The sequence below is a fragment of the Fundulus heteroclitus genome, chromosome 11 (genome assembly GCF_011125445.2).
Source record: "Fundulus heteroclitus isolate FHET01 chromosome 11, MU-UCD_Fhet_4.1, whole genome shotgun sequence".
Classification (NCBI taxonomy): Eukaryota; Metazoa; Chordata; class Actinopteri; order Cyprinodontiformes; family Fundulidae; genus Fundulus; species Fundulus heteroclitus.
Window position 1 is genome coordinate 22196835 of NC_046371.1, and position 18631 is coordinate 22215465.

At 39.5% G+C, this 18631-nt stretch overlaps 1 protein-coding gene across 10 annotated transcripts in view; it reads right to left on the reverse strand.

The window, feature by feature from the left end:
* Nucleotides 1-18631, reverse strand: part of nrxn2a (neurexin 2a) — a 231587-nt gene that overhangs the window by 175521 nt on the left and 37435 nt on the right. For 9 of the 10 annotated variants that reach the window (XM_036143136.1, XM_036143135.1, XM_036143134.1 and 6 more), the window contains exon 2: nucleotides 2490-3595. In XM_036143136.1, the coding sequence (XP_035999029.1) occupies nucleotides 2490-3192 (703 nt within the window). In that variant the 5' untranslated portion in view covers nucleotides 3193-3595. Of the gene's footprint in view, nucleotides 1-2489; nucleotides 3596-18631 lie in introns of those variants that run through there. The other variant, XM_036143133.1, reaches the window with a different exon arrangement.

Here is an 18631-nt window from a genome sequence, read left to right on the forward strand (position 1 = left end):
GGCAAATCCCTGTTCATTACTGGCAAAAATTACAGAAGCATTGATCTCTGAAGGGCTTCGCGCAAACATGGAGGACTTTCCCCACTGATGCGGAACATTCTCATGGAAAATAAAGTTTAACTAGGCACTTCAACAAGGTTCTGATAATAGGGGCTGGTGAAGGGACTTGCGTGGGTTAATACACCCAACAACAGGACATGTAGACTTGTCCACTGACGGCTTCAGCATCCTTGAGTTTGGACCACAAAATCGAAGGTAGAAAAAAAGGGATTCATGTTCTTTATTTAGATCCCCCCCCACCCCAAATAAATTACCCAAAATGAATCTAAAGATATCTAAACAACACTTTGGAAGACTAAATTAAACTTTTCAAAAGGTATTTGAGGGCCAAAAAAGTGTTTTTTGCATTTTATGTCTCCTTTAATATATTTGCAGTTTTGGCTGTTCGAGGAGCTAAATGTCCACCTACTTTATCCGTTCCAAAACCAGTTTTGATGTGTGTTCAAGCTCATTCTCATGTTACAACAACTAACTGTTCAGGTTGTAACCAGCAGACACTGAACTGTCCCCCTATGATGACAGGAAATTCATCAGAAATGAACTGAGGAACCTCCAGGATTCAAGCCAACCATAAACTGGAAACTGCTGGAACACCAGTGTCACTGTCAACAACTTACATTGGCATGGATTGAGAGATTGCCCACCATGAAACATGTTCCAGCTGAAATATCCACATCTTTAAAGGAGAAATAAGTAATAATGACACCTAGTGTTTCAAATCGGAACAACACCCAAAAAACAGGTAATGAACGTCTCCAGCTTTCAAATGAGTCACCATTATTAATCCTGGTTCTATCCTGCTTTAGGTCTTTTTCCCTTTTTGAAGGATGCCAAGGCTTGTTAGGTATTGAGATTATCTCTGGTCCTCTGCTCTCACTGGCATCCATGTTTGCAGGCTGCTACTCTCATAAAATACCAAATGCTGCGCTCTGTTTCGGCAACCCTGGGAACTCTCTCATATGATTGGCTCTGGAAACAGGAAGTAAACACGGGCTACACAATGCACCAAAGTACTTCTGCACTGTACCTCTAAGGTTTGAAAGGACAAAAACTTGACCAACACATTGCTGATGGAGGAGACTGAGTGTTATATATGGGGATATATATATATATATATATATATATATATATATATATATATATATATATATATATATATATATATATATATATATACATTACAATAGATGACTTACTTATTTCTCCTTTAAGCCTGACATAAATTTGCAGCTGTCCATGTGGTCCATCTAAATGATTGAACCATTTTGCCACAGTAACAAAAAGTATATATGGGATTGTCGGGGTGAAGGTTTCACACTTGTTGCATCAGCCGCCAAGCACGGCAGCTCCATTGTCAAAGGGCAATGGAGATCACTGGATGGCTGTTCTTGTTCTTTTATTGCTGCTGTCTTAAATCAGTTGCATTTTTTCGCTGCAATTGCTATTTGAATGACCAATGGTTTTCATGTCTATTTAAATAAGGTGCCTATTGAAAATAAGACCTTGGATACCAACAGGATTTTCCTGCATAAATAGCAGTGAAATAACAAAAATTCAGTAGAAAAATAAAATGGTGGTGAATGCATCATTCTGTGGGACTCTTTTCTCGCCTGTGGTGGATGGATAAGGAGGAAAGTCAATCTCACCTAACATCAGTAGCTGCCTGGTTGAAATAATGACCCCAAACATACATAAAAATGAGTTGGGGAATGGCTAAAGCAGGCTAACATTAAGCTCCTGGATTTAACTTCTCAAAGCCCCAACCACAACCCTGTTGAAAAATGTGTGGACCATGCTTAATATCTGGGTCCATACCAGAAAGCCAACCCATTTAAATGAGTTGTACCAATTCCCAGTGGTCAAAAATGATTAACTAAAAGGGACATTAACCAAACAATATGTATGACATGTATGACATCAACACTTGTTTCCTAAAATTTGTTGTATGATCATTTCATCCTGGATAAAACAACAACAAATCAAATTGAAAGCCCCTGACATATTGAGTGATGATAGCATGATGTGTGGTAAACATCTGACAGGCCAGCAAACCAAAAGGGAGAAACCAGAGTTATTCTGAAACATGGCATATCAAGATGATTTAAGCTGTCTAGACTGTGTTGTTTTTTTTCTTTTCTTTAAGCTTCATTGATGAAGTGTATCTGTGGGAGAAAAAAAACCTAAAGCCTAAAATGTATTTTCCTGAAAAAGATGTTAGATTTGAACATTTGCTGATTTTCAGCTGCTGTTTGCAAATTACGAGACGCAGATTAACCATTGAATTGAGTGAACTTTGATTTAACAGAGTTACTATAAATGATAAAGCAAACAGTGTCTGGTCCTACCTAAAGAATGAAACTACACTGAGACAGTAAATCTTTTCTTAAGAACACATTGTGCTGTAAACAGAAGGATTAGAGTTTACCCACCTTCTTGGCAGTACCTTCCCCTATAGCTGGTATTGATACATTCACAGAGGACCTCTCCTTTGCTGACGGAGCACAGGCCTTTGTTGCTGCAGGGAGAGTGTGCATCGCATATGTACTCCAAATCGTTGTGCACGGCTTGACCGTCCAGCAGCACTGGTAGCGCATCTCCCACTTTCAGGTTGGTCACAAAGCCCCGGAACGGTGGCTCGTACTTGACCGTGCTCGACGTCAGAGCAGAGAGACGCACGTCGGGTGAGATGCCACCGACGTAGAGGTCGCTGGCCACGACCATCTCTTTCCTCTTGGACTTGACCTCTGCCACTTTCTCCTCGTTGTCCAGCACCAGTCGGGTCTCCCTATAATTGCGAGTGAGGAGGACTCTGTGCCAGCGCTGGTCGCTGACGTGGGTCTCCGTGTGCAGGGAGGCCGGCTCTGCGCAGTGGATGGTGAAGCGCAGCTGTAGCCTCCCCTCTGCGATCAGGAGCTCCAAGAAGTCGCAGTTCCCGCCGTCATCCAGATAGAGGACCAGGGCTTTGCTGATGTTGGTCTTCAGAATAAAGCTCAGCTCACCTGTCGTCTTCGCATCCCACTGAGCAAAACGAGTCCACTGACCGGGTACCCCTTCATATTCCAAAGCTACTCCCGTTAAAACTAAACCGGCTAAAAACAAAAACCAGGACACTTTGCATTTACAGCTGCCCATGATGGTTCGTCTCTGCTTTCTACCGCTGGGTTCTGTGTGTTCTCCAATTTAATCAGGGAATGTTTTCGAGTGTCTGTTACCGCTTTTGTTATCACTCTAAAACTGGCACACACACACACAAAAAAAAAGAAAGCACCACTTCAAATCCTATGTGTAGCACAGATTGTTCAGCCCTGACTGCCTATCCTGATCTGTTTTTGCCATCTCTTAACAAACGAGGCACATCTACTTTTGGTCTGAGGAAGAGAACAAACAATGCGAGTGATCCACAGTACTGTGTGCTTCCTCGTCTTCGCCATCCAGTGACTTGGCCTCCATCCAGCACCGCTCCTGTCAGTTCTCCATGGGTTAGCTAGGCACGCAGCCTAGGTACAGCCTCCACTCTGCTCAGCATCCCAATATCCTAAGACATGAAAGAAGAATGTGTAATGAATAGCTGGAAGCATTATGAGTCTCTGATTGCACGAAAAAAAAGGTAAATAATCTGCATTCATTACCAATACCGTGGCAAATGAATTACAAAAATCTAACAAATCATTAAGGAGGGAGATAGGGACATGAGAGTAATGAATTCAGAAATCAGCATTTGGAAGCTTTTAAGGGCAACTTTTAAAAAAAAACATCAAAGATTTTGGCTTGTGGAAATATGTTTTTGTGTTTGAGTAATGGGCCGTCTAAAACCTGGCAGCCCACCTCATCTCTTTAAAATAAGGCAAAAAGAGAAACTAACTTATTAATTTCCGGAAAGACGGTGGCATCTTTGAAAATTACCCACACAGATCTTTTAGCACAACATAAAGGATGACTAACTTGAAAAATATCTCAGTGTGAATTTTTTTTTAATCAGTCTGCACCAAGTCAGTTTCTCAAAAACAACAAGTGATAAAAAACACATAAAACAGATGAGAGCAAAGAAGCATGAACAAATAAGTATCTACAAGAAATGACTGAAATGGTGTAGCAACTGGAGGCAGTAAAAAAATTTAGAGCACCTAACAGGTTCTGGGCCTCATGTAAGAAAGGAGTAAGACGCTACAAAGTAAGAAGCTACAAATGAGAAAAACCTGTCGCCCAGAAAACAAGAAAGTAAAATGTTTTGTAATTTGTCACAACAAGAAAGGACTTTCTAATCCGTAATCAAATACTATACTTTTCAACAGTCACTATAAATAAAAACCACACCTTTGACATCAGACTAATGGTTGCTACATACACGGTGAAAACCGAGACATTCGTTCTCGCTCCCACAGCGAATGACGTGATTTTGTTCTCACAGCCCTGCTCTGGAGGGTCTCCCTCCTTGTTCTCAACACAATGTCTGGGCGGAACGTTTTTCTCATGGGGTGTCAGACTACTGTACTGTGATTGGACAAGATTTGGATGGCCGTGTTTTAGTTGGAAAAGCCAAAATATCTCATGCATCTGTTGAGCTAAATGCTGTAGTCGCCTTGTACAATTCTATAGTTATGCTGCTATAGACTTATGCAGCGGAAGGACATCAGGGTCTATTTTTCTCTCTCTGCTGAGTTCTCCTACTGTTCTCCAATTTGCATTGTGTGTTGTTATTTCAACTTTATGTTCTCTCTGTCATTTTTTTCTTCATAGTAGGTACACCTGGTCTGGCGTTTGGTTAGCTGTGACATCATCCAAGGGAGACAGATCATCCGCTATTACCATATAACATAGAAAAGATTTCTAGATCAATGTGTGCTTCTTTGTTTTCTGTGTCTCTGCTCTGTCTTCTCTAACCCCCAGTCGGTCGAGGTAGATGACCGTTCACACTGAGCCTGGTTCTGGTGGAAGTTTTCCTCCCTGTTAAAGGAGAATTTTCCTCTCCACTGTCGCTTCATACTTGCTCGGTATGACGGATTGCTGCAAAGCCATCAACAATGCAGACGACTGTCCACTGTGGCTCTACGCTCTATCAGGAGGAGTGAATGCTGCTTGTCAACACTAGATGAAATCTACTGGGTTTCCTTAGATAGAAAACCTTTTGACCAACCTGCCTATGTGACTTGATTGAATAGGACTTTGTAAAGTGCCTTGACATGACATGTGTTGTGACTTGGAGCAAAATAAATTAAATTGAATTGAATTGGTGGCTTAAGCGGACGAATATGCCAATTCCGCTCACATGCAGCATTTCCCCTGTACATTTTCCGGCAGCGTATTTGCAGTCTTTTCAATTAGTGCCAAAGCACACTATGATCTATGATTTCAGTCTGCTCCTCTACTTTCGGCTCTCCGCCTGCTCTGTGCTCGGCTCGCTCTCTGTGGCAATTTGTGAATCGCTGTGTAAATGGGTGAGTGTAGCTGGGCAAATGAGACTTGTGTAAAAGCCTTTAAAGTGGTCAGTATGACTAGAAAACAATACAACAGGGCCGAAAACAGAAGTCACTTTTAAAATTAAAAACCCTCCTGCTGAGATTGAGATTTGTTCAAAGCAGCTGGACAAACCACCCATTATGTGGGGTTTATGTTGGTTTGAACCCATGGCAGACAGAGCGAAACACTTCCTAGTTATTTGCAAACAGGCTTAAATCAGAGGCAACCAGACGTTCGCTCAGACTCCTGGAAAGGTGTCGAAACGTTTTCAGAAAAACTGAGCAAAAGTCTAGTTGCGTCCGATTTAAGCCTGTTTGCTGTTGCGATGACCCGAATAACTGGGAATTTGCACAAGCATACTAATTATTTGATTATTAGCTGACGATCATATCGTTATTGCGACATTCACCAATATTGCTGCACGTGTATTTTCCTGATATAGTGCAGCCTTATGCTATAGTACACAAGTTTGGTCCATTTACCATTTATCTATGTCTAGGTGATGTCAACGCTATGGTTGTGTTTTTCAAAGCTCACCTGCACTGGTGTGACTTGTTCATCACAGAATTTGAAGCAGGAGGGGCCATGTGGGCCCTTAAACGGGGGTACTATATTATCACACCCACAATGAATTGGCAGAACTTCATTAAACCTAAGTTACTGTTGTGGTTTTGGCAAACCAGCTTCTGTGCACACAAAATCCAGCCCTTGCATTGGCTACAACAAAAAGGATACAACTGTCATGTGCACTCTCTTGTACTTTTAAATCATTGGGTCTTGGGCTCCCTGCAAGAATCGGGCTCCCATGTGAGGAGATGCAGAATTCCTCCAAATGTGTATATAAGGAAGCCTGGAGACCGATTGAAATTGTAGGTTATTTAGTAGTGTTGTGTTTGAATGCTGTTAAGGAGAAGATGTTCATAGTTTTTAGTGTTAGAAGTGCAAGAGATGGGAAGGACAAAATGGAGGTAGATATATACTACAATATTGCAAAACTGCTTCGGCTTTACATTCTGGTGAATGATTCCTTCTGTTTACACTTACCAAAATATGTACAAACAGTGCCATGCCAGAATGAGATTAATGAACAGTATGGCACACTGGGCGGTGTGCAGCATTTGGTACAGAAAACCCCCTCACCTACATACTTATATAGTGCTGATAAGCAGATTCAAATATGATGGCATATGATGTACAGTAAGGCTGAACCACATGGTTGAGATACAGAAACTAACTTTGGAGGGAAATTCAGCAGATCGTTGAGGAATATCCTAGTGCAGGAGGATGGGAAGGGAAAAATTGATTTTCAAAACCTGAGAGACCCAATACATGATGATGAAAAAAAAAACGTAGATATAACAGGTTTGCTCATACAATGTATTGTGTCCGGTCAAACGGCAAGCACAACACACCACACAAGAAAGGATTTCTCTCATGAACATTCTGATGTCAGACGGGAAATCGTGCAAAACCTCTAGAGGTCAAATGTGAGTTTGGAGTAAATAAACATGGAAACATGGAAGAACAATGGCGATAGCTTGTGTACTAATATTAACAGAGAAAAATTACAAAAAGGAAAGGCATCGGTCAATGGAGTGGAGACAGCGCTCTACTTGCTACACTATGATATGGAGGTGAGTTTTTTTGTCTCCCTCACCTCGCTTTCTGAGTGGCTACATGTCGCATGCAATTGGCGGCATGCTCGTTTGTCCTCAGCAGCACCACACATGCTAGGATATCGGGCCAAGACAATCTAACATACTGAATATCCCAGCTTTGAGATCGGAGCGGTCCTGACGTCCTTCCTAGCATACCAGATAACTCTAAACACACCACACACGACAGAAATATCTCATTAGATTATCTTTAGAACCATCTCAATAATCAGGGCGTCCTTAAGATTGTCAAAAGGGGAAGATCGGGGCAAAGATTGGGATAATTATCCTGCTGTGTGAACCTGGTGTATCAGTAGCATTGCAATAAGATAGCCAGGAAAGCAGCAATGACTAAGAGCACGGATATTGATGCCTTCTCGCTCAAAAAAGGTTTTGAAGTTTTACCGTGATCCTGTGATGTTCGAAGGGTGGAGGGGGGACCTTGATCTGGTGAGAAGGTGGTCTTAAAGCCATTCAAGCAAAAAAAAAAAAAAAACCTGTGTAAAACTGAAATGTTTTGGCAAGAAAAGGAAATAGTAAGGGCTGTAATACAAAGCTTGGTAGAGCCAATTTCTCAAAGCTGCCTTAAATCTATTATAAACAGATAAAAGGGTAAACTCTGTGTGAGCCAAAGAATTGATCACACACACAATTAACAGCCTCAATCAATTACAGTGATAGCAAAGGAGTGGAACAGTTGTAGACGTTCACGATTCTTCCAGAACACATCAGTTAACACAATCCCATTCAATTTAGAGTATAATTCATTTAAAGGGCTTGTCTTACGATTAATATGTAATTCCTTCAAAACATTCAAGAATATTTGCAGCTACGGGAGCCTCTTCTGATCAACCAGTCAATAATAACTGCAGACTGATGCCAAATTTGTTTCCTCTTAGAAAAAAAAAATCCTTTAAATGAATAATGGAAAAAACAAAATAATGCAAGACAGACTTCATACCAGAAGATCAATCCAAAATATTCTCTGAAGTATCAGATTGCTGAGGGCTGAAAAAAACCCTTACTGACGGACAGGTTTATCAGGGGAACGGCTGCATCGAGGAAGGTCATAAAAGCTGACACTTTCCTTGCAGAATGAATTGCTATTTGTCAGGGTCAGGTACGGTGAGGAGGGAACTGCTATTTCTGATACAGCCGAGGTTTGTATCGATTTTGAAAAACAACACATTGGCCGTTTTGTACACACTGTAATAAGGACTGCTGCGGCACCTTTCAGGGTTGAAGCATCAACACATGTCGATCGTTCTCCAGACTTAACACTCATTAAAATCAACCGGCGGTGTCAAAACCCAAGCATAAAGGCAAATGAACGGTTTGGGGAAGAATGAGGCAAACACATTTTCTGCAAAGCAAACTTTACAGCAAGAAAATTGAACAACAGCTCAAGCCTGTTTATATCTCGCATTCTCTGTGTGTTTTTTTTTTCCCCAGCAATAATCCGTTATCTGTGTTTACAACCGGTTTTATCAACATGGAGGCACAGCTAAGCTAACAGAGACTGCGATTCCCCACAGGAGCTATGAGAGGTAGCTTGGGCGATATCAATTCTTTGCACTTGTAATAAAAATAAAAAAATAAACCTGATACAGCAAACATCTTGCACATACACAAACTGTGGGCCTCACCATCATTAACTTGGGAATTTGACAGTAAACCCCTAGAAATCAAGGCTTTTATTAAAACAACATTGTAAGCGCCTCACATCTCACATCATTAATTCAGTTTATGACGGCTGTTTAAAGTCAGTTTTACTAAAATTTAAAAAATGATGTCAAATGCAAAGCAATAAAAAAAAGAAAAGAAAATCTTCAAAAGACTCTTCTAAAACACTCTAGATGCAGGACATCTTTAAGTGGGTTCCTTGGTGTTTGTGAAGCCTGTTACAACACAATACTGCGACAATTTAACAGAAAAGCTTGTAAAAAGGTCCTGCGCTTTCTGTACATCTAATGGCTTTTCTCACTGGATGACATCCACTTTTTTCATTAAAAGCAGCAGGGCAATTACAGATCATGAGCACAATGAGCTCTAGCATTTATCCAGGGTTGTAAATTAGTGTCATTAAATTGGAGACCTGTGCCCAAAACAATAACAGCCAAATGTGCATGTATATCTTCAGCCAACCGAAAAGGTCTGAAAGCCTGCACTTAATCAAGTCTGCATGCCGTTTTTTCTTGTTAAATAGCAAAAAAAGACAATGCAACAAAATCAACAAAAATCTGCCTTTGTATGCATGATCATAGTTAGCAATGGTAAACTTTATTGATTTAGAGGCTATCAAAATTCTACAGACGCTCTGTTAAAATGGCTGGGTTTTGTGATGTGAACAAATGCGGGCATAATGAATTATTTTGACAGATTTTGCACACACATATATATATATATATATATATATATATATATATATATATATATATATATATATATATATATATAAAATGCAATATTTATCCCATACAATTCAAAAGAAAAAATCGTTTCAATGAAAAAAGTAAAACTCAATCGCAAAGTCATGCATATTCTTAAAGGGAAACTCACCCCAAAATCAACTTTTCCTTTTTTTGCTGATAAACTGTATAAACTGGTCCTAAGGGTGCGGTACAATATTTTAAATTTTTATGTGAACTTTTTTAGTTCTGCAATATTTGTCTTAAAACCATCTGGTATTGCCCTCTTAGGGTTAAGTGGTGGTTATTGCAGTTGAATGTTCCTATTGGTTCAAACAGACAGACGCACCTGTGGAAACTCACACTTAGGAAGTTGGAATCGTGAGCATTGATCAGTAGAGTTTAGCGTTTGATACTGCTTTGAACTTGGCCCATGTCAGCATTGATGCTGCTAATATCACTTCACCACTCAGAAACTGCACCCATTTTGTCCTCCGCTGTCTCGGCAGCTCCCTGCGCCAGCAGCTCGGCCTGATATGGCTCAGCCCCACTGGGCTCCCTCAACCTCTGGTGACAAGGGGCGTGAAAAGTCCTCCACCTCAAAAAACTGATCCGTGGCAAAACCACCAGATTTTACCCTTGTCACTCCATATTTCAACATGTCACCTTCCCTTGTCCTGACCACAGTCGCCCTCTCCGCTCATCCCTACACTTAGCCATATCTCGTGGAACTGCGCACTTTGGTGGCATTTTTCAAAATGCGTCTGGGGGCAGAGTTATGCCTTTCCATCAGGGTGAGTTACACTTAAACCAATACTTTAGTGACCATGTTTTGATTAAACCTACCAGCATGCCACTTCTTGAACTGGTAATATTTACCTACTCTTCCCCGCAGATTGTCTCAACTTGAATTAATTCCACCTGTATCTTCAGCTCTCTAACATGCACCTGAAGGTTTTAATATTTGGAACTGATCACAATGTAATCCACCTTGACAAAAGCCCTATTTACATCTGGGGAAACCTAACTCCACAGCACGAAGCTGCCACCACCAAATTTCACTATGGGTATGGCTTCCTTTTGCTGACAAACTGTAATATCTCCAAATAACCTACATTTTGGAATTGTAACCCAAGTTTTTAATTGTCAAGTTTGGTTTTCTCAGACAATTTCTCCCCCGCAAAGGTTTAGGAAAGTTTTAGCAATGGATGTTCTATTTGGAAGGAAATAGTTTGGTTTCTACAGTTAAAAGCAAAGGATTTTAGAGAAAAATCTTGTTTTTGAAAAATGTTCTCCGAATTATTGATGACCGTCTTCATTGTGGCATGATAAACAAATGCCATGGAGAATTTGTACCCTTCTCCAGACTAACACCTTTGTACAATGATGTCCTTAATGGCCTTTGTAACCTCTCTGTGACTTTTCGATGACGGATGCAAATAGGCAAGTCAGGAAAATGTTTGTTTCGACAGCTGAACCCAATTTACATTTCATCATATTTACTATAATTTGTGGCATGCGTGAAGCAGGTTATTGTAGCCTTTTAAGTTTTAACACCTCCACTGTCAGATTTGTTTGTTTTTCAGTTGAATTGTACACGATAAAAGTAATACTTACAGTGACTTATGATGACCAATATTATACACGTTTATTCGAGCACACAATCGTAAAACTTGTGGAAAGCTGATTGGAGAATTATACAGACATATCATCAATTTAAAGGGCCATTCTACAAATTACATCAAGGCCCAATGGGAAAAGGAATTGACAACCACAATTACTCTAGAGGATTTGACAACCATAATTAAAACTTGCATCACCACTACAGCCTCACATATGTGGAGAAATGAAGAATTTGGTCCATTTTTTAATCACTGCAAGACAAAATCTAGAAAGCAAGTGAGAAACTCTGCTGGTGGGAATGTGATTTCCTGGCACTCCACTTTCATGTTTTCTGGAGCGATCCAGTCCTTAAATTATCCTGGGATGCTGTTCATAAAGCTGTTAGGGAAGTTTTGGGTCATAATATTGAATACACAGTCTGCTATACCTAGGAAATGTGGTTTTGTGCTTACCCAACTGTGATATATATATATATATATATATATATATATATATATATATATATATATATATATATATAGATAGATAGATAGATAGATAGATAGATAGATAGATAGATAGATAGATAGATAGATAGATAGATAGATAGATAGATAGATAGATAGATAGATAGATAGATAGATAGATAGATAGATAGATAGATAGATAGATATTGGTTTTGTCAGGAGCACTCCCACAATGGAACAATGGTTTGCTATTGTTAAAGACATTCACTGTATGGAACACCTGACATTTTGCAAGCAACTATGATAAATATAATATAAAGACTATGGAACCATATTCCACATTTGAGCTGGTGACCTAAGGGTGCAAGTTTCTATGCGAGGCTTTAACCGATCAGATATGTAATAAGGAGCTTGACCATGCAAAGCCCTTGTTGTTACAAACAAGATTGTAAAACAACTTCCAAAAATAATTGGTAACCAGGGTTGAGCCATTAATACCGAAGCCATGTATGTCCTTCTTTTGGTATCAGTAAGGAGTCTCCATACAGTTTTGCTGTATGTATGAGATGATCATGTCCCTTTTTTGTTAAGACTGGTGAAAATAAAACATAAATAATCTTCTCTATACCTTTGTTTGAAGCTTATTGAAACAGTAAGCTCCTGCCTGCGTCCTCACTAAGACTGAGTAGAGCAGAGCACATACCCCAGTTCCAAAGTCCTGACACCGGCTCCCTGTATCTCAGAGAACAGACTTTAAAACACTTCTTTTGGTGTATAAATCACTGAATAGCTTAGCACCAAAATACATCACAGATTTGTCGTCAGTGTACCAATCCTCCAGACCACTCAGGTCTTTAACTCTAGTCTGCATACGCAAAACCAGAACCAAACATGGGGAAGCAGCATTTAGCTCTTATGTTCAACTTATCTGGAACAAACTCCCAGAGCACTGTAAAAGTGCTCAAAACCTAACTTCCTCTAAATCAAGGTTAAAGCAAACTAAATGTTAAATGTTATCGTTCAATTCAGCCTGTTGTAGTTCACTGAAACTTCATTAGATTAAGTTTGTATTCCAATTTATCTTGACCTACTGCTACTATACCATGGCAATGTGCTTTCCTCTGTATGTTTGCTTTTCAAATGTTCTGTTCATGTTCAGCAATTGTCTTGTTATTGAGATGTGCTATACAAATAAACTTGCCTAACTAATTGTTTTGGAAATATTTTTCACAGGGAAATAAACTATTTTGAATCTGTTCTCTGAACTGATTTCTTAGAGAAGTGGATTGATCAAACACAAAAACCAAAGTTTCCCCAGACTAGAGAGAGCAGTTAAATCTAAATGCCCAATTTATCACCTGCTTTGCGATGCCATGCTGTCAGAATCAATAATCTGGTATTCACTCTTTTCAGAGTTTAACTTTAGGTGGGAATCCCTCAACTGAGCCTGTGTGTCTGACAAATAATCCCATTAATTTGATCATTTAATTGTTGTAAAGCAGCAGTATACGTTTAATCCATTTGCATAAATTCATAATGGGTTGCAATTTGCAAACAATCTCATCAAGAGGAAAAATATGTATCACAGAAATGGGACAGGTACAAAAACAGACCCTTGAGGGACTTCATCCGAAAGGCTGATATAATCTGAAATGGTCTGGCTGATATGAACATCAAAGTGTTTTTTGAAATGTTAGACATGCCCCATATTATTCCAAGGTTAAACCAGATATCCCTACCAGAAATTGTGGGCTACTATCTGAGATGCTAAGGTGATTATTTCTAAAAGGAGAAGTAAAATCTAACAAAACTAGGACAGTTAAGGCTCTAGAGTTAGCCGCCACCAAAATGTCACTTGACAACTTAAGCTGGAGTTTATTAGGAATCATTTTTTTTGAAATTCTGATTAAAAAGGTTAAACAAATTACTGAAATAAGAAAATCTAATCAAAAATCAACACATGCATGTTTAAAACAGCATGGAGAGAACCGATTAAAACAAAAAAAAAAAATGAAAAAATTAAAATCAATATTGTAGTTGAAATTAAGGACAGTGTTGATTTGTATTTATTGTTAAATACCAAGACCGCTACAGAACTAAAGTAGTGTATGCTTTTTTTTTTTTTTTTATTTTATTTATTCGAACATGATACAAATATAAAAATAAAATAGTGCACAGTAACAAGAAGTGCATAAGAAAGAAGAGAAAATACAGATTTTTGTTTCAGTTAACAGTTAACTTTTCTTGTCATTATATATTACTAAACTGCAGTGTTAATTGTACTGCACTGTACACACATTTATTTAACCAACATCTAAATATTCAAAGTATTCCACATTAAATACTGATTATACATTGTTCATATTTTAAAGCATGCACAAGGAAAAGTAGCAAACCAATATTAAATTAAGAATCTTCAATTTTTATTTTCACAACTACGGTAAAGGTGGATTACATTATTCTAAATTAAGGGTTATTAAAGCACTAGTGACAAACAATGATTTAAAAGTAACATAAATTAATGCAATTATTAAAAACAGATAATATATCGAACACAAATTTAAAAAGTAATACAGAAAGCATGGAAGTGATGGATCTAACTGCAAGCCTGTCTATAGAAAAGCATCTTCAGCTGCTTTTTAAATGAGTCAATACTCTGTGTGCATCAAATTGAAAGAGGAAGTGCATTCAAAAGCATCAGTGATACTGACTCGAAAGATCAAACCCCACGGGTTGAACCACAAGTGCATGAGACCATCAGCAACCTTTTGCCAGCAGATCTAGGGTTCTGAGTATGAGATATAATTTCACCAAAATGTTAAAATGTTCTCTACAATTAATTGGCAACCAGTAGGGGGTTATGTAATATGGTTTTGATGTAGGCTTGTTTATTTGTAAGTAAAGATTTTAGTTGTTGCTTTTTAAACACTCCTTTTTAAATCTATGTTTCATTAAGTTTAAAATGAGTTAATATTTCATTAGTGAAAGTGTTTATGATTTTTGACTGAAAATGATCAAATGTAGTCTAGTGAAAAAAAAAATGAGAGAAAAAAGGTATTTTCAAAAGCTGGTTCTGATGTGCTCAGATTAGAGTTGTGTCTACGTGTTAAAATAACCTTCAAACAATCATTTGTGGTTTGGGACACGGATCATAAAGAACCTGTAAGCAGCTCATGTTTAACCCCTATTCACACACTTCAGATGCTGAGCAATGAATGGCAAGCAACAGATGAGATACTCACTATGGTGTTGTTAGCCAGCCTTGTTGCTTGACAATATTCTTTAACACAAAACATGCTGCCAAACATACAGTTAACATTAGTTTTCTGTTTTAAAGATGACACCTACCTTTTAAAACACAATAGGAAAATTGTCTACGCTGTTCAGTGGTGGAGGTTTAGTTCTTAATATTGCCATCTGGAGTTCAACATCTGGCCACACACACTGATTGGCAGTTACTCTACCGAGTGTGCCTTCACCTAATACAAGCTCTCATATACAAAGAATTTACTGAAAAAAGGTTGTAGGTTTAAATACAGCTTTCCCCGTCACATGTCGATGTGCCCCCAGGCAAGGCAATTAACCCAAAGTTGCCTCTCAATCTGCATATCAGTGTATAAATGAACAGTTCTGATTAAAATGAAAAACAGAGATCATATTTCTCCTATTTTCGCTTCTCTTCATTGGCTTCCGCTTAACTACAAAATAGAATTTAAAATGAGCCTTTCTCACATATAAAGCTCCATTTCTCCATATGTTCCTAACAGAGCCCTTCGCTCTCAGACTGCAGATCTACTGGGGGTTCCTAGAGTCTCTAAAAGTAGAATGGGAGGCAGATCCTTTAGTTATCAGGCTCCTCTCCTGTGGAGCACCCAGTTTTAGTTCATGAGGCAGACACCCCGTCTACTTTTAAGACCAGGCTTAACACTTTCCTTTTGATGAAGCTTACAGTCAGAGTGGCTTAGGTTATCCTGAGCTACCTCTATAGTTATACCTGCTATAGGCTTAGGCTGCTGGAGGACATAATGACCACTTTCCCTCACTCTGCTATTTTTTTCTACGACTCTAATGTTGCATTATTTGCTGATCTTTCAGCTTTTTACTTCATGTTCTCAGTTTTCTCTCTTTGTAGTAGCTGCGTCTGGCCGGGCATTCTGTTTAGCTGTGACACTGTCCTGAAGGGGAACATAAGCTGAGCTACTGCTGCCAACAACTGCATGTTCTCCTTCTATAAATAATGGCTAGGCCCCCGTCTTTTAGTGTTTAACCCTGGCTCTCTCCTAGGCGTACAGGAGCTATTGGCAGAGCTTTTACTGTGGTCAGCTGTGTGCACTCTTTTAAATTCTGTGGACCTGAAAAACTGACTCTGAGCTCATCTGCTTAGCTGTGTTTCTCTCCTAGATAAAGTCCCTAATAAGGAGCTTGTTATTATCATTAGGATCATTTATATTTTTCTCACATAGAAAGTACTCCAGGATCAGTGCTTCTGTGTTATTTTTCCGTCTATATACTCTTCCCAAAGCCCCAATCGGTTGTGTTGTTCACACCGAGCCTGGTTCTGCTGGAGGCTTCTGCTAGCTAAACAGGATTTTTCCTCTCCACTGTCGCTACTTGCATGCACAGTATGAGGGATGGCAGCAAAGTTAACAAAACAATGCAGTCCACAGTTGTTACATGCTCGTCTAGGTGGAGTAAATCCTGCAAGTCCATAACTCAATGCAATCTGTTGGGTTCCCTTAGATAGAAAACCTTTTTACCAATCTGTCGGCATGATTCAATTGAACTGACTTTGTGAAGTGCCTTGGGATGAAATGTGTTGGTAAATGGCACTATATAAATAAACTGAATTGAATGTACAGTGTGCATGTTAGTGAGTGCGATTGGGTGAGTGTGGCTGGCTTTGTGTAAAGTGCTTTTGAGTTGTCGGTGTGAGTAGAAAAGGGCTGTATAAATTCAGACCATTTACCATTTAAAACACAGTTGCAGGCTTCATTTTTACTTGTATTTTTATTTATTTTTTTACATTGTAATTTTAAAACTACAAACATAATTTTGATGCAATTTAAGTTCCTCTATTGCTCTTTTGGAAGAAATTGAGTGACAAATGGCTTTCTTTTCTTTTTGCTTTCGCTCACGGCCCAGCCTTATTGGGTTGACCGTTTTCCTTTTTAAAACACGATGTGATAATGGCGTCAGTGTGGGTAGTTGTTTTTTTGCTTTGCTCTAAAGACATTATATGATATTGAATTTTTGATAATGGTGTCTAACACGTTAAAACCGTCCAGTTAATTGCATGACGGCGTAGCAGAAATTGAACATTGAGCAAAGATTGTAACACGGCAAAAGGGCAGGTCATAAGAGACTTTCCAAGCCTGGCGGCTTTCTCTGTAAAGGCTGGACAATCATGTCATAAAAACTGTGGATGAGTCATGCTACATGAGCAAAAAAAAAAAAAAAAAAAAAGTAGCCTATGTGCTCTACTCATGTTTCTTGGATGCAGCGATAGATTCACTACTTTTGTCATGTGCCACATTTACATGAAACATTCATGATGACAACAGCCCTGACATGTCACACGAGTGGGGTAGCGTGGACGCTGCTGTCCGACAACCACCATTAATCAGACAGTTGCTGCTGGCCACAAAAAAAAACGTAGCCGCATACTATATCTGAAGCTCGAAGGAAGCTAACATTTTCCACCAATTTAACATTATCTAATCGATCAATACGTTCTCTTATATGGAGCCAACCACAATCTTTAAGGAGAGTATCGTGTTGCAGAGGAGATTAAGAATGGATGAGCTGCTGCTGAAGCTCAGAGGCAACCTGCTATCCAGAGGAAGGGGCCCAGGGTCAGCAATTACTGATTACATGTGTTGGTCCCCCGCAGAGTGAGTGTTGCGGGGAATAGGACCGAACCATTTTTCTCGATTCTACAAGCTGACATTAAACAACAGGGATCGTGGCGTGAGGCTCACCGTGTTCCTGATCCTCAGCGGTGTGTCACTAAACACAGTGGTGATCTTAAAGACTCCCTGCGTAGAATCAGCTTAGCAAACAGGTTAAAGAGCAGAGCAGGAGGTGAACTGTGAAGTGTCTACAAAACAAAACAGCTCCCGAGATGCTGAAATGTGTCAGAGGGATCTGACGACGGTACATAAAAGAGCTTGCTTTGCAGCCGTTTGTGTGCCAGAGCCGAAATGGCAACATGTATACAATGCTGCTGCACTGTTTAAAATGCATTAGTGAGTTTGACTTAATCATATATGGCGCCTGCGCCTGCTTGTCACAGAGGCATCTTCAAACACTGCAATGTAGACAGTGTTTGTTCTGTCGCAGACACAGCTCAAGGTCTTCTTGTCTTACAGCTTGCCTTTCTTGCATGGATTGGTTTCTATTTAATGCTTAAATAAACTGCACATGCTCTGAAGCTATTCTTCTAAACCGGCGTTTATCCAAGCACATTAGGCTTCCAATAGGAAGAAGAATTTAGCATTTGAACCCAATCTTCCTCGTGGCTATTTTTTCTCCAGCTGTTTAGCTTTGCACTTTTCATCCATCATTTTTTCCTCTATTAAACGACCAGAGGGGGCTAAACATCCAGTCATTCTCTAAATGAGGCCTGTGAGAGTGCAGATGCATTTCCAATAGGCCCCTATAGGAGCAAATGGGAGAAAAAAAAAATGCACTCAATATGCATGCCCAATCCTCTAAAGGTATGGGCGTGTCATGGCTTTGTGAACCGAGTGAGAGTTGGGTGGCAAGCAATGACTTCCCTTTACGCCTCTGTAATCTTTTACCCCCTCAATCTTCGGCGTCGTAGTCTGTGCGACGCTAGAAGCAAAATAGGGCACGTCTTTGGATATTAATTACCGACATGAATCACAAACATCTAATGAAGTATTCATGACACTTGGGAGCCGCGTTTGAGCAGAAGATTCCCTGGTTGTAAGGAAGTTGCTCTAGCATACAGAACGGTTCT